Source organism: Monodon monoceros, unplaced genomic scaffold (assembly GCF_005190385.1).
Source record: "Monodon monoceros isolate NGI ecotype Baffin Bay Population unplaced genomic scaffold, NGI_Narwhal_1 Super_Scaffold_6, whole genome shotgun sequence".
NCBI classification, from domain to species: Eukaryota; Metazoa; Chordata; class Mammalia; order Artiodactyla; family Monodontidae; genus Monodon; species Monodon monoceros.
Window position 1 is genome coordinate 54,030,532 of NW_021703783.1, and position 23,889 is coordinate 54,054,420.

The 23,889-nt window shown below is 42.2% G+C and overlaps 1 protein-coding gene across 1 annotated transcript in view; it reads left to right on the forward strand.

Annotated features, from left to right (window-relative positions):
* The window catches only part of MYRFL (myelin regulatory factor like), a 118,872-nt gene that overhangs the window by 68,001 nt on the left and 26,982 nt on the right, over positions 1–23,889 (forward strand). Inside the window, exons 12-14 of the mRNA XM_029204213.1 lie at positions 1,216–1,416; positions 7,651–7,759; positions 8,543–8,652. Of these exons, the coding sequence (XP_029060046.1) occupies positions 1,216–1,416; positions 7,651–7,759; positions 8,543–8,652 (420 nt within the window). The remainder of the gene's footprint in view (positions 1–1,215; positions 1,417–7,650; positions 7,760–8,542; positions 8,653–23,889) is intronic.

The following is a 23,889-nucleotide window of genomic DNA, read 5'->3' on the forward strand; positions in this document are numbered from 1 at the left end:
TCCCTGCTTTTGTCTATCCAGTGTCAATAGTTGAGTCTTCCAAGCAGCTCAGGGTTCAGACGGGTAGGAATGAAACAGGAAGTTGCACACACCTAAGTTTTTTAACTGAACCCAAACTTAGATCTGAACTTTGAGATTTCTTTTAATTATTATTTGTAAATTGGTAACGCATGCCTATGGTAAAAACATTCAAATAATACCAAGAGAGTAAGAGAAGGATAGGTCATAATTTAAAAAACAAATTAATTTCGCTGTGAGGATTTTGGTGGATTCATAGATCCCTACTTAAAGATATGTGGAAATATATTCAGTGGCAACAGGGAAATGGGGAGGAGGGAAGGCAGTACAGTGGAAAATTCTTTGGCAAAAAAATTTATTTAACAGTAAAATCTCCAGAACTTTCTCTAGTCTAATAGATTCACTTGGATTTTCTTTGAAGACTGCATTTGGCCAGGGCTTTTTTAGGCAATACCACAAAACTCAAAGTTAGAATCATTATTTAATAATCAAAGGAAGCATAATCGCAGCTCTAGAACTCATTAACTTCGTGGCCTTGGGCAATTTGTTTATTCTTTCAGAGTCTCAGCGTCAGTAAAAGGAAGATAATGGTCCTATCTCATAGAATTGGGGTGTGGATTAGCACACAACACATGCAGCTGTTATCGTTCTTCTGTCAGAATCATCTGTGTTTAGGGAATAGCTGAGGTGCACTAAATATATTTGTATTGTCATTTGCTTGTCAATTGTGTATGAAATCATAAACGTGAAGGTGTTTTGAAACTGTGGAAGGGCTAGCTAAATGCAAGGGTTTTTTTGAAATTATCTGAGCTTTAATAAACTTGTAATATTTTCTGATGTAATATTCTGGTTTTAAGTCATTATTATTATTCTCCCTGAAAAAATACTCATTTTGAGTGTTCTTCTTCTTCCTTATCATCCACCTACTATAACTAACACATTCTCAATTCCATATAGAGACTGGACATTGCAAACCATGACACGCTGAGCTTCTGCTGGTGGGGGCAGAACAGTTAGGAGAGCCTCCCTGGCTCTCCTGGGGTCACAGTTATTCGGATATATCAGAGTGTCCCAGCCAACATGTGATTCTCAAGTGAAAGACTTGGCTAACATTCTGTTTTCCTTTGAGGAATAAAGTGATCATCTATTCCTGCATCTATAACTTTAATTGTAACATATTTATGTATTTTTCTCCAGGCCTCCAACCCTGGGCAATTTGAAAATGACATTGATGCATTATGGCAGCGAGGACAAGTTCCAGAATCTGTTGTTTGTCATGGTCGAGTGGGCATAAACACAGATGCACCGGACGAAGCCCTGGTTGTCTGTGGCAACATGAAAGTGATGGGGACGATTATGCATCCCTCTGACAGCCGGGCGAAGCAGAACATCCAGGAGGTGAGCGCGGGGCGGGCCTCGGACACCTCCTCTGACACCCGAGTCAGGAGTTCTGGGCCCTCCTGGCCCCCGACACGCCTGGCACAAGGCATCTCTCCATGTCACCTGCTGGTGTGAGACGAACATGCTGCTTAACAGTTACAAGTGTTGGAGTCGTTAGGCATCTCTGCTGAAATTGTAAAGCAGTTCCTACCCAAGAGAATGCACTTGCCTGCCGGGAGCAGTGGGCCATGACAGCACAGCACTGGCTTCACAAGCAGGAAATCTCTGAGTTATTTCCCACAGGCCGTTGCCTTTCCATTGTCAACTGCTGGAGCTTGCCTTTTCCTTTCCATCTCCAAACTTCCATCTCCTTGTTCATCTTTCAAACGCTGTCTCAGTCCAGTTCCTGCCCATGTTTCTCCTGGACCTCTCCAGCCCCTTCCTCCCGGAGTCCCTGGCACCAGGCCTGCCAGCCACTGTCTTCCCCACTCAGCATCCTTCTCTGAGGAGCAGTTAGAGAAACTCCACCTCCCCACGCCTCACTCGGGCAATCCCACTTCCCCAGGTTACGGGTCAAGACTTTCTCCTCCTGCGGGGAGGCAGGCGCCTAGTGGCAATCAGAAGTCAGGCCCCGAAACCAGGAGGCGGCTCATCCACTTCGGACTTGCCTGGATAAAACGCCTAACCTCGCCGAAACTCAGTGTCCTTATCTATAAGATGGAAATGGTGCCTCTCTGCCTGGACCCACAGAGTCTTTAATAATTTTTAACCCATTGAGATAATAAGCACTGAATCATCTCCGAAAGTCACAACTGCTATGAAGACCTAAGGGATCCCGATGACGATGCCAGGTCACTCCTGGTTCCACCATTCAATTCTGTGTCCCATTCAGTGCTTCTGCCACCTCCTCACCTTGTCACTCACACTGCTTCTCCTGTAAACATTTTCGAGGCGGGGTGGCAGAACAGTTTTTAAACCTCCTTTCCTTATTCTTTCTTAGTTAATAGGAGACTTAATCTGTAAATCATTGGCCATTCTTCCAGACTGCATTCCTTTCCCAGTGCAAATCTGCACTGGTTTTTCTAAACCAGCCAAGGAATGTCCTCGTTGGCTGAGAGGATTCCAAAGAATGGTTGTAATTGTAGACTTTTATACTGATCGCGAAGCTGCGGTTCGTGTTCGAAGAGCTGTGACCTCCTAACCTGATGGGAACTCTCAGGGCTAGAAGGTTCTCACATACATTTCAAGATACAAGTCTTAGATACCGTGCCTCTGCCTTTTAGAAAGAAATGAACTGACTGTGTTTCAGATCACACCAACTTAAACTTATCCTTGCAACTGGCTGAACAATTCTCCACCAGGCCTTATCTGAATGTAAATGGAAGATGACAAGTGGGGAAAGCCCTCCACCACCACTCCTGCCACCACTGGGCTTTCCCCAGAACTTCTTTTACTAAACGTCCTCAAATGGTGTTCCTTGGTTTGAAGAAAACATATTGTCTCAAAATAACAAGGTTCCCTAGAACTTCTCAAATCCCTCTAGGAAGACTTCTCCATGAAGTGAAATGTCACTTAATCCAGGCTCTCGACATGAAGTTCCTGTATCGCCTTCCTGCTCACAGAAGCAGGAGGGAATAAAGAGGAGGTGGTCTCTGGTTAGAAGGCAGAGTTTTAGTCCTGATTCTGGCACCCACTCGCCCAGGAACTTTGGCCCAGACACGCTCTATGACTCTACTATTCCCTGAACAGGGAATGCCCGTATTTACTCACGTTAAGAACTTTTTCTAAGCTTATATACGGGAAACATTTTTTAGCTGTATAAGGCTAAGCAAATAGATATTACTATTATTTACTTGCAAAAAATGCAAATTACATGTAATTCATCTATTAAGTTATTTCACATTAATATATTTGTCCTGAATAATTTGTCCACATTTATGAAATACATGTTTCTAGAAACCTTGTCTATCCTATTCACCATTTATTACAGACAAGAGACATGATGGTAATGTTGATGATGGTGCTGACAGATGTGTGAACTTCATCTTCACCTCTCTCTGACTGAGTTTTTCCAACTTTTAAAAGAAGGCCATTCTTCCAAATGTGCTGGGAAGTGAACCTTTGGTTGACCTGATTGCAAGCGTAGGACTGGAGGCATTTCCCATCAAGGACGCACGGCAGCCAGAGCTGGCTTCTGAGTTAGCTGCTGTGAGACAACTGTAGTGGCCGAACATGTTGCCTGATACCGTGTTGGGAGGATGAACATCCGTTGCTGCCGTGCCTGACTCTGCGTCTCCTCGCTCACGGCAGCGAACGTGGCTTTGCATATATTAAGCACACAAGCACTCTGCGTGGAGGGGCCTGGAGGAGATCTCTGGGGCTCATCTGGACACACATCTAAGACACAGAGACAATAAAGCAGATATGACTGAAACCTGTGAAACGGAGGCACTGGGAAATGAGGTCAGCTTCGGGCGAGAGCAGTTTCACTTACCCAGACTTGGTGTTTACAGAGGTGATGATAGACTGGAGAGGAAATGCAGCTTTTACAAGCAAAAATTAGGGTGAAAAGGGTATGCTGCAAACCAAAGGGGCGTGAAGAACAGCAACGTCAATGCAAAAAAAAAGGAAGTTGAACGTTGAATGCACCAAATTCTGTGGTGAAGGCTGAAAATAAGGCAGCAAACGGCTAAAAAGAAAAGGCAGGGGAAAAAAGATCAGTTAAGGTGAAATGCTCAAAGGTAATTTCTCCCAAGCGCACCAGCAGTAAACTAGTTAAAGACAGATGTGTGAAGAGCTCAAGAAAGTCAAACATGCAGTCTCCCCTCAGGGCCACGAGCCAAATGCAGAAGTTCAGGGTGAGCCAGTGCCATTCAAGCTGCTCCTGATGGGAGACTGATAGTCCGGGCTGCGGGCCCCGGGTAATGAGATATCCCTCCCTGAACGGACTGGAGTTCACGGTCTACAATGTCCTCTCTGCGGTGAAAGGCTTGAGTTAAGATACAGAAACCCTGGGTGTGAGGCAGCATGACAGCGATGGCCCTCTGCATTCATGGTCAAAACTTTCCAAAATTGCTGTGGGCAAGATCAGATTAGACACCCAAATTCACTTCCTACCCTCTTACTCAGCACACATTGATGAGCAAGGCATGGTGTTGAGTCGTGGCCTTTGTACAGTTCTTAGTAGAGGATTACAAGGAGGCACAGTCCTTGCCTCAAGTGTTTTTCCTGGGCCAAGAGTACAGGCCATAGGGAGCATGCAATACAAGCAGTTTATATTTAGCTTTAGAAAGTCTACAACACAGCATTAGAAATCACAAGAGCATTTCCTTAGAAAAAGATTGTTACAGGTGTTTAGGTCCCCAAGCCAACCCTCAGAATTTTGTGTGGCCAAAAATCTGTCTGAAATATAGTGGTGGTAGTACTAGCAAACCTAACTGCTATGTCTAGGAATATGTCTTTGGGGAAAATGCAGTCAAGGATCCAACTTAGACAGCAGGGGTCATTTTCCCTCTGTGTAGCCTGGACAGTTGGAGTGAAGGGCACATCCTCCTCTGCTTTCCCCTTGCAGCAAGGGAACTGACACTGCCTCTGCTTTGGTCTCTGATGGGGCCTCATGCAGGAACCAAGGGGATAATGAGAAGCAGGCAAGTGGGCACGGGACCCCCAGAGTGCAGGGAGTGGGGAACAGGGCAGGGCCTGGCTAGTGCAAGGCCAGACTAGCCGGCTCCTGACTGACCCCCTGCCTTCGATTCTGTTAGCATCAGGGATTGTTCTGCCATTTCACTACCTCCATTCTTTCATTCCTTCTTTCCTTCATTCGAAGTTTGGGTGCCTGTTACCTGTCAGACACTGTGCTAGGCACTATGCAGGTCCTAAGACAAACAAAACACAGGCCTCACCCTCAGGAAAGGAACTTTCATTAAAATTTAAGCTCCAAATAAGAAAAAACTCATTGAATCTCCAGGGCCTGGCATAGTATCTGGCACATAGTAGCTACTCATTAAATATTTGTTGAATGAATGTAGGAGCTCAGAGTGACAGGTGTATGCACAGGGCAATATGAGATTGTGACTGTTCCTTCCTAGCATGGCCTGCAAGGCCCTCCCTGCTCTGACCTTGATCTTTACAGTCTAGTCACGCCAAACCCTGCCTTGGTTGTGCAGGCATAATTCAGGGGATTTGCTGCCTCAGGACTTGGCTTATGGTGTTCTTTCTGCCCAGCATCCTTATCTTAGTCTTACCCTTTCCACCCTCTTCCCCACCCTTCATCTTTCCCTGACTAACTCCTATCTTAAAGTTATTAATTTATTTTATAAATATTAGTTAAGCACCTACTACATGCAAGGAATGGTACTAGAAACCGGTGACGTGGTGACGAACAGAAAATCATGGCCTCAAATATGTCCTTGCCCTCATGGGGTGTTTATTCTGTAGGAGAAGACAGATAATAAAAGTGACTCACTAGTTGTCTGGTGATAACTTTGATTAATGCTATGAAGGAAAAGAACGGGTGCCATTAGCACATAAGGCAGAGGGAAACTTCCTAGTCTTGGAGGTCAAGCAGTCCTTCTCTGGTGAAGAGGTGTTTTAAATGGGGAGAGGCGGAGGTAGAGGAGTGGAAGGGAAGAGCTGCTGAGGCAGGGAAATGCCCTGAGCAAGGGCCTTGTAGTGAAAGGGGCAGAGCGTGTTTGAGAACTAAAACAAGCCGAGATCTCGGTTGGGCTTCACCATCTCTGGGAAGCCTTCTTTTACGGTCCCCTGATAATCTTTTAGGTGCTTCCTTGGAGTTGCCATGATTCTCTGTTCATAACTCCATCATCACCCTGCATTTCTCACATTGTAATATAATCTTATGGGATGAGTCTGTTTTCCTGTCTAGACCATGAACTTTAAAAAGGCAATCATTTTGAAGTTCCAACACTCAGGGTAGTGCCTGGTATGTTGAAGGTGATTGGTAAATATTAGTCAAATGAAGCAATGAATGAAAGAACTGAACCAAGCTTTTGATAACAGCAATGATCAAAACAGCAGTGAGCTCAAAATTAGACTCCCCAACAAGTACCTGAAGTAAAGTTAGTCCATTTATCCAGGTAAGCACAAAGTCACAACATTTGATAACCCACCAAACTGGTGAAGGAAAGAGAACCTTTATGATATTGGAGGAACTTTCCTGCTCACTTGACAGAGTGGGTCCAGGGAGGGGTTCAGGGCCAAAGCAAGGGTTTCTTAAAACAACAGAAATGCATTTCTGGTTGCTCCAACATATGGATGAATGTCCAGGCGGTATATTTTTAATTGCCAAGAGACCACTGGTTTCATAATCCAATTATGTTCTCTAAAAGAAAATTTAAGGACCCACATAGGACTGCCAACTTTTTACTTGTGGAATAAGGTCGTTAAAAAAAAAATCAATCATGCTATTACCATGAATTCATTAAAAAAAAAAAAAACCCTCAAAAGGGAAGGCTTTGAATCAGCACATTTAGCTTTAGGAAAAATCCACTATATTGTCTTTATTGTTATCATTTTGCTGGGACCCAATGAAATTTTTTTTGAGGAACTTGCAGTGACAGTTGGGAGTGCTTTTAACTACCTGTAAGAGTGGCTGGCTCCAAGGAGGACACCATCGCTGACCAGGGTGGTCTGGGGGAGAAGCCATCTGTAGGAATGTAGCCTGGATTTTGAGGGACCAGCAGATGGGTAATCCAGGCTAGCAAACTGCCACTTGAAACAATTTTCTCCAGCAAGATGTCCATAAGCAATTCAATGATGTACGGTATACCCATTCTTAATAGGTTGTTACTTAAACTAAGCACTGCATTTTTAATTTATAAATACAAGGTCAGCCTGTATTTCTTAGCTGCTTATATTGCATGCTCAATTGGAAATGATACCTTGCCATCCTGGACAGAAATTGTTTCTCTCCAAGGTGATCAACCCCCATTCTCAGAAGGACGGTTCAGCTCTCAGTGGACAGAAGTGAGGCCAGAGTAATGAATGAGGGAGGTTTTGCCCTGTAATTTAGCCATATAAACTCTGGCTCAGTTTATAAGTCAGTGGATGGAAGTCGCCGACATGAACCTTGAAACTTGCTTCTTGGAGGAGAAAAACATAAATTTCTCTTAAAATAGTTTGGGCAAGAGGAAAGGACAATCCCATTCCCAACATTCTTCATCTCTCTGGGTCACTCTGGGCCTTGATTCGAATAGCAAATATCTAAGCGGGTGAAATCTGATCTTCTTAAATTAGGTTGACACAAATGAACAGCTGAGAAGAATAGCCCAAATGAGGATTGTCGAATACGACTACAAGCCTGAATTCGCATCTGCGATGGGAATAAACACTGCCCATCAAACAGGTACACACACAGCTCCCTTCTTAATTTTATATTGTCAGCTATTAAGGTTCTAATTCCGTCTTCATCTGGAGGCTGTATGCTAGGGCACTTGACGACATCCTGTCGGTCTAACTTGTCGTCTGTGAAAGCCATAATCACCAGAGCAGGAAAAGTTAAAGAAATTTCTGTGATCTTTCCTCAACACCCCCATCCCCACTCCTGCCCCCTAAGGTACTGGTGGAGGATTTGGAACACATTGTCTCCTTTCACTGGAGGCCTCTTGCTCGTGGGATGAGGGCCGAGGGGCGGATGGCAGCGCAAACTGTATGACAGGCAGCACTGGGCAGCATCGGGATAGAGAGGGAAGGTGGCGGGACAGGCAGGTCCAGGTCAGAGAAGTGCAGAGTGATGTTCATACTCCAGTCCAGGAATTCTAAAGAAAAAAGGACCATTTAGAGGGCAGGGCCCTCCTGCAGAAAAAGAAAGAAAATCAAGCCCGTGCCCTAGCCTCATGTCTATGTACAGGGATCTGAAGGTACTTAACCCCTTCCAACATTCGGCTCGGAGTCTCAAGAAAGAGTGGAGAAAACAACACTCCCTCTTTTAATCCTCTAGTGGTCCTTGGCTCCAAATTCCTCCTTTGCTTTTTAAATGCCTCGTAGATCAAATGCTGAGGGGGGATAAGCATCTATTCGCAGAGGCATCCTGTGTAGTTGTCAGGGTTCCCATTCTGAGGTAGGCCTGGGAGCATTTTCTCCAGAAAGGTCTTTTCCTGACAAAACCTGTTGGAGTGTTTGTGTCTAGGGATGATCGCCCAGGAGGTGCGAGAGATCCTGCCCAGAGCCGTGAGGGAGGTTGGCCATGTCACCTGTGAAAACGGAGAGACGCTGGAGAACTTCCTCATGGTGGATAAGGTAACCCTGAACAGCTCCCTACCCTAGAGCTCTAACCGCATGGGCGAATTCCCCTTCTGTGGTATCACAATGCACGGAACATCCAACCGGGAAACGGGACAGTAAAAAAGAATTCTTCACTGAGTTGTGGAGTAAGTAGGTATCAGTTATCCCACACTGGTCATAGGTACCAAAAAGGAGTCTCATAAGGGAAAAAGGAAAAAGGACTATGCAACAGTAAGCACTGGAGTCCAGTGAGTCCTGTGGGAGGAACACTGGCCCTGGGACAGTCCACTGAGCAGAAGTGCCCTTCAAACAAGGACCAGACAACAGGAGAAATAGTGACAGCAAGTTCTGATTAGACTTTGTCTTGAAAAATGGAACTAAAACTTACGAAAGTGTCATTTCTCTCACATAATATCATTTAAGTTATAATTAAAACAATGTGCTCCTCCTTAGAATGATTGAAGACTGAGTGAAGTGTTGAACTATTATTTTTTTTTTGGAGCATAGTTTTTCAACAAAACTATATGTTTAGCTTTCGCAGCACAATCATAAAGTGGGTCATTTTTACAAAGATATTCATGAGCCTCATCGTTTTTCCTCAGGGGCCTGTCAGAATTCTTTGATATTCAAATCATTCTCTTTTGAAGGAATGTCACCATCCTTGTGGATATTTCCTCTTCGCCTGTTAAGGAGTCTAAGCGTGCCGTTTCCTCGCTTGCGGATGCTTTGGTTGTGATTTGAGTGGCTCTCCGAGATCACGTCTATTAATTCTGTGAAACCCTGCATGGTTTGCGAGGTTTGCAAATTCACTCTGCGGCTGATTTGCTTTATGTCACATTATTATATTTGATGCTGGAGGGAAGGCTGATAGGCATGGGGATTTCAGGGCAGTAGGTAGAGATGTTTGAGTGGAGACTAATTCATAATTTGTCAGTTCCTCGGGGAAGTACTTCCCAAACTTCAAAGTGTACACGAATCAGTAAGGGAGTTATTAAAATGCAGATTCTGGTTAAGCAAGAATGGAGTGAGACCTGAGATCCTGAATTTCTGACCAGTCTCCAGGTGAAGCCAATTTTGCCAGTCCTGCTGGTCAGGAAGGCACACTTGGGGTAGCAAGGTAGCGGGTATGTCTTCATGTTGGGCCCTTCCACAGTCTTCTGCCTACAAGCTCTTGGACAACAAATACTTCGATAACAGCGCCGGATGGCCTGCTCACTGGGCCGCAAGGGCCAAGTGGCGGAAGTCAGGTTACTTCCTCCTGTCTCCCAGGACCCCATCCTCCACAGAAGAAATTCTTTGGTCTCTCACAGCGAGGCTATCACTTCACTTGAGAGGTGTTACCATCAGAAATTTATCTCTTTTTAACTAAAATAATTGTTTTGGCCATGCCATGCAGCGGGTGGGATCTTAGTTCCCTGACCAGGGATCGAACCTGGGCCCCGGCACTGAGCACGCTGAGTCCTAACCACCGGACCACCAGGGAATTCCCCAGAAATTTATTTTTAATAATAAAACACAAGTTTTTTATGTAATTTGCTTAAAATATAAACTATTTTATATATACTAAAATATAAGATATATTCAGAGGTATCTGTAAAATAAAGTCACCCTCACTCTCTTGCATTTTCATAAGCTTCCTAGGTTGAGAGAAAAGAGCAGAGGCACAGCTGTCAGCCTCAGGGTACGGCCTTGGGAGTGTGTCACCAGGCGGCCAAGGTGGGGCTCTTGGGGTTTCATCTGGTAGCAGCTGTATCACTTCTGGGTGTGGCCCTTCCCTAGAACACTCAGGAAAGAGATTTCTATGTTTCCTGTGTAGGTAACGCCTGCCCGGGGCCTTAGGACTGTCACTGTTCAGCAAAATAATTAGTTCTCCCCTGGCCCAGTGTTTTCCCGTTCCCAGGTGAGGTGAAGGGAGACAGTCAAGATGATTAGCAACAGGAGTTCCGAGGGCCAACCCCTCACTTTCCCAGGGGAGGTTACACCCGAAGTTCATTCCTAGGAAGCCAAGTGCAGAGACCTGGGAGAGCGGGGCGTGGCATTCCCGTTCCAGGCAGCCAGGTTCGTTCATCACCTGAGGAGCAATCCATGCCAAGGGGGCACTGAGTTTATAAATAAGTAAAACTGACAGGAGTCCAGAATGGAAAAGGGGCGATTCTCTTAGTAACAGGATCTTGTAGTGATACAATCTATGGTGACGTCACTAAGGCCACACCTCCATACTCGGAAGGCTGGCTTTCTTCTTTGGCTCACTTCTGTGGATAGACTTCAATTTCTGGCTTAATCCTCAACACTGTGGAATATCCCTCTTCTACATTATAAGTACTTCCCAGAATACCCTTTATTCTCTCATTAAGAACGCAGGGTACGTGGCTCCTGTTGTCCTGTGCTCTTTGTTAACTGATAAGAAAGATGTACAGATAACCTCTTGCTTTCCTGGACTCTTCCTTATTCACGTGGGCGCCATGGCAACCTTGATTGCCACGCCCAGGACTGTTGGTTTTCAAGACCTTCGCTAGGATTTCCCGGGCTTTGTGTGCTATAGTAACAGGTGGAGATCCAATTAAGATACAGTCTCTCCCTCTGCACTCCAGTTCTCTTCCCCCAAATGTCTCTTTTTTATAAGGAAATTCTCATTGAAGCTAAAATGCAAACTAGAACATGGAAATGTTAAAATGTTGTGCTCCGTGACTGCTGTATCATTTCCACATGTACTTTGCAACGTGGTGCCGGAATAGGAAAGAGAATGGCTGGATCTTTACAGGCTGTCCATACAACCAGCGAATGCTGGAGATCAGAGATGTCGGCCAAAGTTGGTACAAGCCACTTTTTTCTCTTCTTAACAGGAGAAATGACCTTGAAAGATAAACTTCTCTTACACAGGGTGATTTACTGCTTCTCATAAATTTCTCATGGTTCGCGTGGCCCAGTGAAAGCTCAGCCAGGGGAGGTAGAGTGAAAGGACTCGGGGCTGATACTGAGAGCAAGGGGGCCTTAGAGTGGACACCATCGTCTCCTCCTGCATTTGACCACTGGGGCTCTGCTTTTCGGCACGTTCATCTATCTCTTTACTTGGCAACTTTTAAAATTTGTTTCTGTGATTATTTGGGAACAGGTGGTTCCATTTCCTGAGCATTATTATTAGGTGTACTTGGTGTAAGAAAAATGCACACAGTAAATGTAAGAACTACCTTAAACAAATTCACAACCGAGTCCATGTAAAGATGAGGTTCATCTTCTCATTCACTAGCCTTGAATAATCTGTATGTGCGTGTTTTTAAGACTGCATGTCACGAGCCACCCTGCCATAACTTAGTATGTGGCTACTTTTTACTCATTGATTCTATTTTTCCTGCAACCATAATATGGCAGGGATTGTCTATTTGAGTCATGAAAGGGTAAATAACACTTGGTTCCTATCTTCAAGTAGCTGACAGTCTAAGCAGGATGATGTGACAGGTACACAAGAAATAATGCTCTAAGTTACAACGTGAGACGTAATAAATCTGTGGGATGCATAAAGTGCCGCATCAGTTCAGAGGAAGGAGAGAGGCTCTCTGGAGACTAGGCAAGTGTTCTCAGATGGAAAGGAAGGGGGGAGATTGAGAGACAAGGGAAGGGAGACATTGGTGGACCGTGGGGAATGAGGGTGTAGCTGGCGGCAGTGGGGAGAGCATCACAAGAGGCCTCCCAAGCCTTCCTTTTTCTCATCCACGGGGTCCAGTTAGACAAGTCCTGCTGTTCTTACTTAGGTACTATCTCTTGTATATCACATTCCTTCTTTATTCTCTTTATTTTCTCCATTTTTATCCCTAGCTATTATAACAACCTCCTAACTGACCTGCTAGCTGCCAGTAGGATCATTTTCCTTAAAAACAAAACAAAACAAAACGAATCTCTGATCCTATAATCTCCCTTTCCCAGTTTTGGCTCTTCACTGGCTTATTATTATAACCCTCCACAATCTGGATGGAATCTTCTCTTTCTGACTCATTTCCTAACACTCATACCCCCCAGCCCCCAAACACCTTCAGAATATGATGTGTCTGCGCACACACGCACAGTCTTGTTCCTAGCTCCTCCCCCGCCAGCCTTTTTTCTGTTCCTCACACTCCAAGTTTGTTTCTGCCTCGAGCTGTTCTGTTGATTGTTCTCTGCCATGAAGACTCTCCCTTCAGATGATCTCATCATTTGGATTGCAAAGCAAGACCTTCCCTGACCACCTTGTCTAAAAGAGTCTCCATGGCACTCGATTTCACTTTGTAAGATCCAGGGCCACCACGAGGGTGTAGAGTGCCTTTGCAGTAATTAGAAAAAGGAGCTCCCTCTGGCTGGCGCAGACCTCGTCCTCCCCCTCAGCTGGGTCTCTGTGCAGGGGATACACTGCAAACTTGCTCACAGCAGCCTGGAGACTTCTGTCCCTAACTGAAATGATCTTGTTTATTTGCCTCCTTGTTTTTTGCCAGTCTCCCTGGGTAGTTGTATGAGAACAAAAAAATCTTCTATATTTTTCAAAACTGTACCTCCAATACTTTATATGAGGTGTTAACCCCAGGGCTTAGAGTACTGGAGGAATTCAACATATCTTGGTTGATTGAGTTAATGAATTCCGTGATGCCTGGATTGCTCCTGTCCTCACACTGCCTTAGGCCTCTGGATAGACAGCTTCTAGAGTATCCATCACATTGTGTTGTCATTCTCTATTTGGTATCTCCTCCACTGGACTGTGAGCTTCTTGAGGTCAGAGAATGTGTCTTGTCAATCCTGTGTTGTTTAGAACAGTATCTGATACCTTGTGGGTTCTCAATAAGACTTTATGTTAATGCATGAGTGTTTGAATCTCAGTGAAAGGAAGAGACGTGGTTCTATCAACATAAGGGAGTTTGAAGGAGAAGGGGTTTTCTAGGGGAAAAGATGGGCTCAGTTTCGAGTTTGAGATGTCAGCTGAACATTCAGATGAAAACATCCAGAGGTGACTGGGAGTGTGGAACATGAGAGAGAAGTTGGGGGTCAAGGGGGAGCTACAGACAGGGGTGAAGATATTAATTCATAAGGAAAAGGTCATGGACGCAGGTCACAGATGGGAAGCCTGTGGCCCAGTCTGGCCTGCAGACGTTTTTCCCTCACGGTGTTTTAAAAATTTTCAAATGTGTTGCTTACCTTTGAAAATTAGGAGATCTTCACACAAATTTTGGATTTCCAGTTCCCTTGAAACATCAGATCTGGTGACGTGGTGCTGAGAAGCGACTCCCCCAGAGGGGCTTCGGCAGCCTCGCATCTCTGCTTCCTGTTTTTTGTTTTTTTTAAAAAATTTATTTATTTAATTAATTTATTTTTGGCTGCGTTGGGTCTTCATTGCTGCGCGTGGGCTTTCTCTAGTTGCGGCGAGCGAGGGCTACTCTTCCTTGTTGTGCGTGAGCTTCTCATTGTCATGGCTTCTCTTGTTGCGGAGCACGGGCTCTAGGCACACGGGCTCCTGTAGTTGTGGCGCATGGGCTCAGTTGTTGTGGCTCACGGGCTCTAGAGCACAGGCTCAGTAGTTGCGGTGCTCGGGCTTAGCTGCTCCGTGGCATGCGGGATCTTCCCGGACCAGGGCTTGAACCCATGTCCCCTGCATTGGCAGGCGGATTCTTAACCACTGCACCACCAGGGAAGCCCTCTGCCTTCCTGTTACCTGCCTGGCCCAGCAGGCGCTCGAGTTCATATAGGATGAGAAACAAAGAGGGCTAAAGACAGCAGAACACTTCCAGGAGGGTCTACAGGAGAAAGAGAGGCCCTGGGAAGGCTGAAGGATTGGGTGAAGGTAGGAGGAGAACATGGGGCAAACACAGTGTCAAAAAGCCAAGTGTTCAGAGAGGATCGATAAGGAGATGGGGAGGAGATGGAGGAGATGGGAGGAAAATGAACCTCACCAAAATCTCTTTGATGATTAAAAATTCCCTGATCGTACATGGCACACCAGTTTAAGAGCATGAATTTCAGCATCAGATAAAAGTTTGTCCAGAACTTGGCTCAGCCAGTTTGGGGGATTATAAGGTCATCTTTAAAGCTATTCAAAACAAATTATTTTATTCTTTACAGTTCTACAGTAAACTAACTTTAGTATGGTGAGTTGAAATTCTACCTTAATCACTTTTTCCCCCAATGAAGCAGTTGCTTTCATAAATGAATTTTTTTAAATGCAGATCTTCTTAGGACCACAACTTTTAGGTCCACAACACAGTATAACTGATAAATGGTTAATCGTTAATAAATTTTTTTCAGGTGCCACTCAAAGATACCACCACTTTGGGTGTCTGTGAAATGACTTATTTTTTTTTTATAGAGTGACAAATACTATTTTTCACTTTTAAATATAGAAAAACTGAGTTATAAAAAATTATATTAGTTTAAGTTCATATAGCCAGCCCAGAATCTAAATGGGTTTTTTTTAAAGGTCCTACTCAGCAGTCGGTTTAAAAGTCCTTTCTTTTCTCATCAAGAGAGGAAATAAAATTCATTCATTAGTTGCAGTGATGTTCCCCACAGGAGGTTAGTATTCCCCGTTGCACTCACTGATTGATTTGACTCCAAGCCGAAGGATTAGAGTTAATATGCTATTAAAACCAACCCTGGATATTTTAACAACTGATCCCCTGTTTGTAGATCGTCTTCTTTCCCAGGAACTTCTTACACTGGCGGCAGGGAGAAAATTCTCTTGTTTCTAAATTTTAGAGAGAAATATGCCATTTATTGTTTTCTTGGAAAATTTCTTTCTGTAGTTATGTCTTCTTAAAAAGTAATTGCTATTTATTTTTTTCCATGCATTTAAACAAGATGGGTTGATGGATGGACAGATGGAGAGACGTGTGATAAAGGAAATAGAGCACTATGCTAATTGTGGAATTTACGTGGGGGGGTATATGGTCATTTACTCTACAATTTTTTAAAAACTTTTCTGTATGCTTGGAAATTTTAGTAATAAAATGTTGGGAAAAGAATAATTGTTCCAGACATCTAAAACTGCAATTTAAATATTGTGTCAGAAGGTGATGGCAATGCTTTGAAAATCAGATAGCCCCGTTTATTCAGGCCTTCACTGACTGAGTACCTGGAATTTCACATTTTATTTACCAAAGTGGAATTAGGTTAAAATGGCTGAACTTATGCCAAAGTTTTCAAAGAGACTGTTTTTTTAGTAATTTCTTATAAAGTCTTTAAGGATACTTCAGTCCCTTTCTGATGATGCTGACTTTTCTTCATCTGTGAAATCTGGCCACTAGGTCAGAACTGCTTCCTCCCTGTAGGTATAGTTTAGTTCCCTTGGGCTTCATCCATGAAGTTCCCAGTCTACTGAGCTTGGTCTCAGATATTCAGAGTCTGTCACTGCCTTCAAGCTACTCAAACTGAGTAAGAGCACTGAGAGTAAGTAAATAAACTTTGGACTAGAGTGGTAGCTCTCAAGATGTGAAATCCCTTTCATTTTTTTTTTTTTTTTCTCCAGTAGATTTTCCTCTTTCCTCTTTATTATTGGAACTTTAGAGTGGAGGTACTACCCTCTTCTTTGTACTGCTCTTTTTCTTCATTACATTTTTTCTTCTCTGCATTCTCATTTCCTCTTCCATCCAACTCCCCACAACGATGGCAGCCACGCTAATGTGTTTCATATATATCCTTGGATAGTCAGGCTTTCTGGAACATTATTAGTGTTGTTTTTGAATCTGTTTTAAATTTCTTTGAATTATATACATCTGCTCGGAGTCTGATACGTGGAATTCCTTGGCATATGTCCTTACATTCTCCTCCTCGAGTGATGGCCTCTTCCAACTCTGCTGACCACAACTGTGCAGTGATGAACGTTCTCACACAGGCCTCCTTGTGAACCTGTGGGAGGTTTTCTCTGGCACGCATACTGGAGGTGGCGTATAGGATACACACAGCCTTAATTCTATGAAATGCTGTCAGATTGTTGGTCAGCCCCAACTCATAACAGCAGCACATGAGGTTGACTGCTTCTCTGTATCCTCATCAACACCTGACATTATCAGACTTTCTAAATTTTTCAATTCTAATCGGGGTAAAGTGGTATCTTACTGTTTTAATTTGTCTTTCTCTGATGAGTAACTAAATTGTGCATCTCTTTCTTATGTTAGCTCTTTAGATTTCTCCTTATATGAATTGTTTGGCCCAGTTTTCCATTGGGTTACCTGTCTTTTTCAGGATGAGAATATACTTTTCCACTTGATGCTGTTATTTTATTTTTTCCCAGTGCTCTCAAAGATAAAATAGACCAAATCTATAGCAATGGCTTAAGATAGTAACAATTATTTTCTCTTTCAATGGTTTCCTTCCTGGTGCTAATTACAACTTAAAACTATATCATATACTTCTGGTTTACTTGCTCTTGGCCAATCTCCCCACTAGGAAACATGCTCTATGAGGGCAGAGATCCTGTCTACCTTATCTAATTGTTTTCTCCCTGTACTTAAGACAGTGGTTAGCACATCATAGGTGCTTGATAAAGAACTATTGATTCTGTTCATTAGCTGAATATTGAGCTACGTGTGCCAGGTACTGAGTTGGCCCTAAGACACTGCCCTCAAAAGGAGCTCATTGGTCACCCAGAAAGAGAAGAAATCAAAGAATAACAATAAACAGTGCCATGTGTTAGTTCAACTGGAAACTTGCCTCAGTCAAAGGACTCAAGCCCTTCCACAGAAAATTATGTTTAAACTGAGATAACAAAAATTAAGCAAGAGTTCTAAAGCAAACAAAGGGCAACAATTAAAACACATAATTTGAAACAGTTTTATGAACTTGTGCTCTCCCCATTTAAGGCAGAGGTCAAAATACAACATCCAGGGAAATGAGCCCAGGAGTTGTCCTCTTTGCAAGAGAACTCTGCATGGGAGGGAAAGCTCACCTCCAGGGATCTGTGGGAAGTTCAGCTGAAGTCTGAGCTCCTACACCATCTCGGCAGCCTGCTTTTCTGGTTTGAGGATTCTAGTTTTTTCTTTAAATCCATGTCAAGGCCTGGTGAGCTTTGTACACTCTTGGACAAAGATCTAAAGCTGAGTTTATCCAAAGCCTAAACAATTGCCAGGCACACCCATTGGCTAAAAGACCGTTTTTCTCCCTTTGACAATCACTTTCATAATACTCAATTACAGGCTGTTTTAGTCCCATGATTTTATCATAAAAACATCAGTCCATGCAACATCAGATGCCACAAGGAGAGATTTTCAAGTCTGTGACTCTCACTGGAAAAGAAAGAAGAGCCTATTTCAACTTCTCAAAGCATTCTTTGCTCTCAGGCTTTGTTACGCTTACTCTGTTTTTGGACAGAGGACAAGCTGTAGTTCCCAAAGAGAGGAGAAATCAAGTCCACTGCCTGGCTGCTCCCCAGCATTGGGGCTCATTTATCGTCAGTCCTGCAAGGGACCCAGGAGCTTGCAAACTGCCTTCTACAGAGTCTAAGTGTTTCCTAGGGGATGAAGGGGAACTGAAGGGACGGTCATCTGTTTCCATCAGTGGAGGCCACGTGGCTGGTTACAAGAGAGTCACTAGCCCATCGCACTGAGGATGTTGAACACTAGTGTTTCTTTCCTTAATTCACCTGCATTTCCTAACGTGGAAAGGGAATTTGGAATATAGACTTTGCTTTTCTGAGAAAAACCTCAGGTAAAAAAATAAACTGGACGTTTGGCCACTTCCTTCAGTTTCACCAGAGAGTAACGTTATGAGTGCCTCAGGGCATGCATCACCACTGTAAGAATATTCACTCATTTAATCTTCAAGTCTGTCCTGTGTTACTGCCCTGTGCTGGAGAATCTGCTGTGGACAAGAGGCCGGCCCTGTCTCCAGGGGTTTATAACACTGGTAAACATGACACCAAGTGAAAGGAAGGTGGGCGGAGAGGGAGGACAGCTGGTTTAGGCAGAGGGAGCAGGCAGAGATGAGGGGATACATGATGCATGTTCTGTGACTGGCACGAGGTTCAATATGATTAGAGCACAGCGTGTGAAGGGGGCTATGTGAAAGGAGAGGCTTCAACAGAGACACACTTTAAACTAAATAATGTCTCTGATTTCACAAACACCTCCCTGTTTTCCTGTGCACTTATACTTGCCAAACTGCCCTACGTGTCCTTTCAAAAAATATGCTCACGCTGTCCATAAGTCCCCTCACCCCAAAGCAAGTCTTTTAAACAGTGGGTGAAAATTCTCATGTGATTTGAAGCAGTTGCCACTGCCCCCAAACCCAATCTCATGAGCAATTTTTGGTGGCAAGCTGGTTTAATCATTTTTACATCACAGTTACAAAGCTGCATTTTAGTTGAGGTAGTGGATTCCATTTGAAATGGTTAATAATAACTGGACAGAGTTGATTAATTAAATTAGATTCAGTTATAAAATAGTTCTTAACCAACAGTGGGTGTCAGATGGGGAAGCTTTTCAAAATGCCCCAGCCTTATGCCCTTCTCTGTCCTAACGAATACGAACCTCTATCTGCGAGTTGGACACTTAGAAAAAGTTCCTGAGGCATCTAGGTGCACATTTGCGGTCAAAATGAACCCATGGAGACCTCACCACTTGCATTGAAAAGGTTATTTTCAGAAAACTCTAGATTATGTTTTTGAACATATTTGTACTGACTGTACTGTGATGATAGAGGACAAGAAATCAGAAGTCTTTTAATAAGAAGCAATCCCAATAACATGTCCTAGAAATTAATTTTTTTGGTAACCTCCGATTGGATCCATAAAGTCAGGGCCATCATTACTATCAGGAAGGTAGTAGTAAATTCCCTCTCCACCTCTATTTCCTCTTAGATAGGAAAACACATGAATTATCTTCTTGCCCGTTGAATCTACTGGGAAGATGTATGGTGTTGGCATATTTGAGTTGCAGAAATCAGAGCTGGCTTTTCATCATTATTGACACATAACTGGACAATTGCAGCGATCGCTTCTATGCCATTAGCAGCATTAAAAGTCCTGTGGGGAGACATGGCAGGAAGAACTGACTGTGGTTTAGAGGGGACATTAATATCATTCTCCACTGTCTGCTTTGGTTTGAGCTAAATCACAAATTACTGTATCAAGCAAACATTTTTTTAAAAGAGGGAGGAAAAAAGGGAGCCAGTTGCCAAGAAAAATTAAAAATATTATTAGGTATGGTAGTGCCAGTGAGGATGGAGAGAAGTAGGTAGATTCAGGAGATTTAGGATGTTGAACTGACAGCACTGTGTGATGGATTTCCTGTGGGGGAAGGAGTCAGAGATGATGGCTGGGAACTTGTGCTGGACTGCTGGGTGGACATCGACTGACCATGTGACCGACTCTAAATATTACAGTTATAATTCTACTATAAGGCTTTCTACTAAACACAGTAAATAGTCATATGACATTTACTATGATTTACAACCACAGAAGGTCATTCTTATCTTCATGATTTCTGCCTTATTTTTATAAAACAAATTTAGAAGGAAAATCTGTACCAGTATTAGAAAATTTAGAACAGCTTGTGTCAAGAGATTTTTTTTTTTGCTTTGTTTTTGTTTTGTGATTTATTTTTTAACTTTTTTTTTGCTGTACGCGGGCCTCTCACTGCTGTGGCCTCTCCGGTTGCGGAGCACAGGCTCCAGACGTGCAGGCTCAGCGGCCACGGCTCACAGGCCCAGCCGCTCCGCGGCATGTGGGATCTTCCCCGACCGGGGCACAAACCCGCGTCCTCTGCATCGGCAGGTGGACTCTCAACCACTGCGCCACCAGGGAAGCCCTTATTTTTTAACATTTTTAATGAAAAATTTCAAACATATACAAAATAAGAGAGAATAGTAATGAAACACATTTATACATTTCACTCAGATTCCAGTTATTAATTCACGTCCAATCTTGTTTTATTTAAATAAACTCTCCTCCCATACAGCTACATTTTTTTAGCTTTGTTGAGATAAAATTGACATACAACACAGGGTAGGTTTAAGGTGTACAACGTGATGATCTGATAAACTTATATATTGCAAAATGAGTACCACAATAAGGTTAGTTGACATACACATCACCTCATATAATTACATTTTGTGTGTGTGTGTGGTGAGAACATTTAAGATTTACTTTCTTACCAACTTTCAAGTATATAATATAGTATTGTTAATTATAGTCACAATGCTGCACATTAGATCCCCAGAATTTATTCATCCTAAACTGAGTTTGTACATTTTGACCAACATTTCCTCATTTCCCCCGCTATCTCAACCTTTGGCAACCACCAATCTATTCTGTTTCCACATATAAGTGATATTATGCAGTACTTATATTTCTGTGTCTCACGTATTTCACTTAGTATGACACCTTCGAGGTCCATCCATGTTGTCACAAATGGCAGAATGTCCTTCATTATCATAGCTGAATAATACATATGTATATATGTATACACACACACACTCTTTCTTCATCCATCCACTGATGGACACTTAGGTTGTTTCCATATCTTGGTTATTGTGAATAATGCTGTAACGAACATGGGGGTGCAGATATTTCTTTGAGATAGTGATATCATTTCCTTTGGACATATACCCAGATATGGGATTGCTGGATCATATTCATATTGTAGTTCTATTTTTAACTTTTGTATAACTTCCAAGCTGTTCGCCGTGGTGCCTATGCCAATTTACATTCCCACCAACAGAAGGATTCCCTTTTTTCCAGATCCTTGTTATCTCTTGTCTCTTTGATAATAGCCATCCTAACAGATGTGAGGTGATCTCTCACTGTGGTTTTTATTTGCATTTCCCTGATGATTAGTAATGTTGAGTGTCTTTTCTTGTACATGTTGCCCATTTGTATGTCTTCTTTGGAAAAATATTTATTCAGGTTTTCTGCCCATTTTTAAACTGGAATATTTGTTTATTGCTATTGAGTTGTATGCATTCCTTATATATTTTGAATATTAAACCCTTATCAGGTATATGGCTTGCAAGCATTTTCTCCCATTCAGTAGATTGCCTTTTACTTTTGTTGGTTATTTCTTTTGCTACACAGAAGTTTTGGTTTGATGTAGTCCCACTTTTGTTTGTTTGCTTGCTTTCGTGGATTGTACTTTTGGTCTTGTCCAAAATATGGTTGCCAAGGCAAGGAGGTATTTCCCTATGTTTTCTTCTAGGAGTTTTACAATTTTACGCTTTACATTTAAGTCTTTAACACATTTTGAGTTAATTTTTGTAAGTGGTGTAAGATAGAGGTCCAATTTCTTTTGCATGTAAATACCAGATTTTCCCAACACCATTTATTGAGGAAAATATCTTTTCCCCATTGAGTATTCTTGACTTCCTTGTCAAATATTAATTGACTGTATGTGTGTGTTTATTTCTGGGCTCTCAGTTTTGTTCCATTGGTCTATGTATCTGTTCTTATGCCAGTACCATACTGTTTTGATTATGATAGCTGCTTTGTATTATAGTTTGAAATCAGGAAGTGTGATGCCTCCAGCCTTGTTCTTTCTCAGAATTGCTTTGAATATTTGGGATCTTTTGTTGTTCTGTACCAATTTTATGATTAGTTTTTCTAGTTCTGTGAAAAATGCCATTGGAATTTTGACAGAGATTGTATTGGATCTATAGATGGCTTTGAGTAGGATGGACATGCTAACAATGTTAATTCTTCCAATCCAAGAGCACAGGATATTTTTCCATTTATTTGTGTCTTCATCATTTCTTTCACCAATGTCTAATAATTTTCAGTGTACAGATGTTTCACCTCATTGGTTAAATTTATCCCTAAGTATTCTTCATTGTTTTGAATGCTGTTGTAAATGGGATTCTTTATTTCTTTTTCAAATTGTTCGTTATTAGTGTATGGAAACTAGCTTATTTCTGTAAGTTGATTTTTCATCCTACAACTTTACTGAATTCACTTATTAGTTCTATTTTTTGATGGCATCTTTAGGATTTTCTGTATCCAAGATATCATCTTCAACAGAAACAGTCTTACTTTTTCCTTCCCAAATTGGATGCCTTTTATTTCTTTTTATTGTCTAGTTGCTCTGTCTAGGACTTCCAGTACTGTGCTGAATAGAAACAGGGAGAGTGGGCATGTCTTGTCTTGTTCTTGACCTTAGAGGAAAAGCTTTCAGCTTTTCATCATTAAGTGTACATGTTAGCTCTGGCCTTGTCATATATGGCTTCTATTATGTTCAGGTATATTTTATCTATACTTAATTTGTTGAGAGTTTTCATCATGAAAGGATGTTGAATTTTGTCAAAATCTTTTTCTCCATCTATTGAAATGACCATATAATTTTTATCCTTCATTTTGTTAGTGGAGTGTATCACATTGATTGATTTGCATATATTGAACCATTCTTGTATCCCAGGAATAAATCCTTCTTGATCATGACATATGATTCTTTTAATGTATTGTTGAATTCAGTTTGCTAATATTTTGTTGAAGACTTTTGCATGTATGTTCATCAGCGATATTGACCTGTAATTGTCTCTTCTTGTAGTATTCTTATCTTGCCTTGGTATCAGGGTAATGATGGCCTTTTAAAATGAGTTTGTAGTGGATGGAGTTTCCATTTTTTGGAGGAGTTTGAGAAAGATTTGTATTAATTCTTTAAATGCTCATCTTATTGTTTTCTAGCTGTTTTGTAGTTCATTTGTTCTTGTCTTCCTTTTTTGCTGTCTTCGTTTGTGAATCAGTGATTTTTGTAGTGTTATGCTTTGATTCTCTTCTCTTTACCTTTTGTGTATCTACTGTAGGTTTTGCTTTGTGATTACCATGAGGCTTACATAAAATATTTTATAGATTTAACAGTCTATTTTAGGCCAATAACAATTTAACTTTGATCACATACAAAACTTCCCTTTTACTCCCCCCCCCCACCCCATGTTTTATGCTTTTGGTGTCATAATTTACCTCTTTTTATGTGTGTACCAATAACAGATTATTGAAGCTATAGTTATTTTTAATACTTTTGTCCTTTAACCTTTATGCTAGAGTTAAGTGATTTATACACCATTATATAATGGTATTAGAGTATTCTTAAACTGACTATATACTTACCTTTACCAGTGTGTTTTATACCAGTGTGTATGCCTTTAAACTCTATGAACTAAGCCTTAAATCTGTAACATTCAGCTTTTGAATCCTTTCCAAGTGGTTGCTTTACAGTGTTTGAAACCCAGAAAACTTCGGTTTGCATGATGAGAATCTCAAAGACACACAGCCCTGAGTTTGATCCCCAGCCACAAAACAGTCTTTCTATTTTGGCC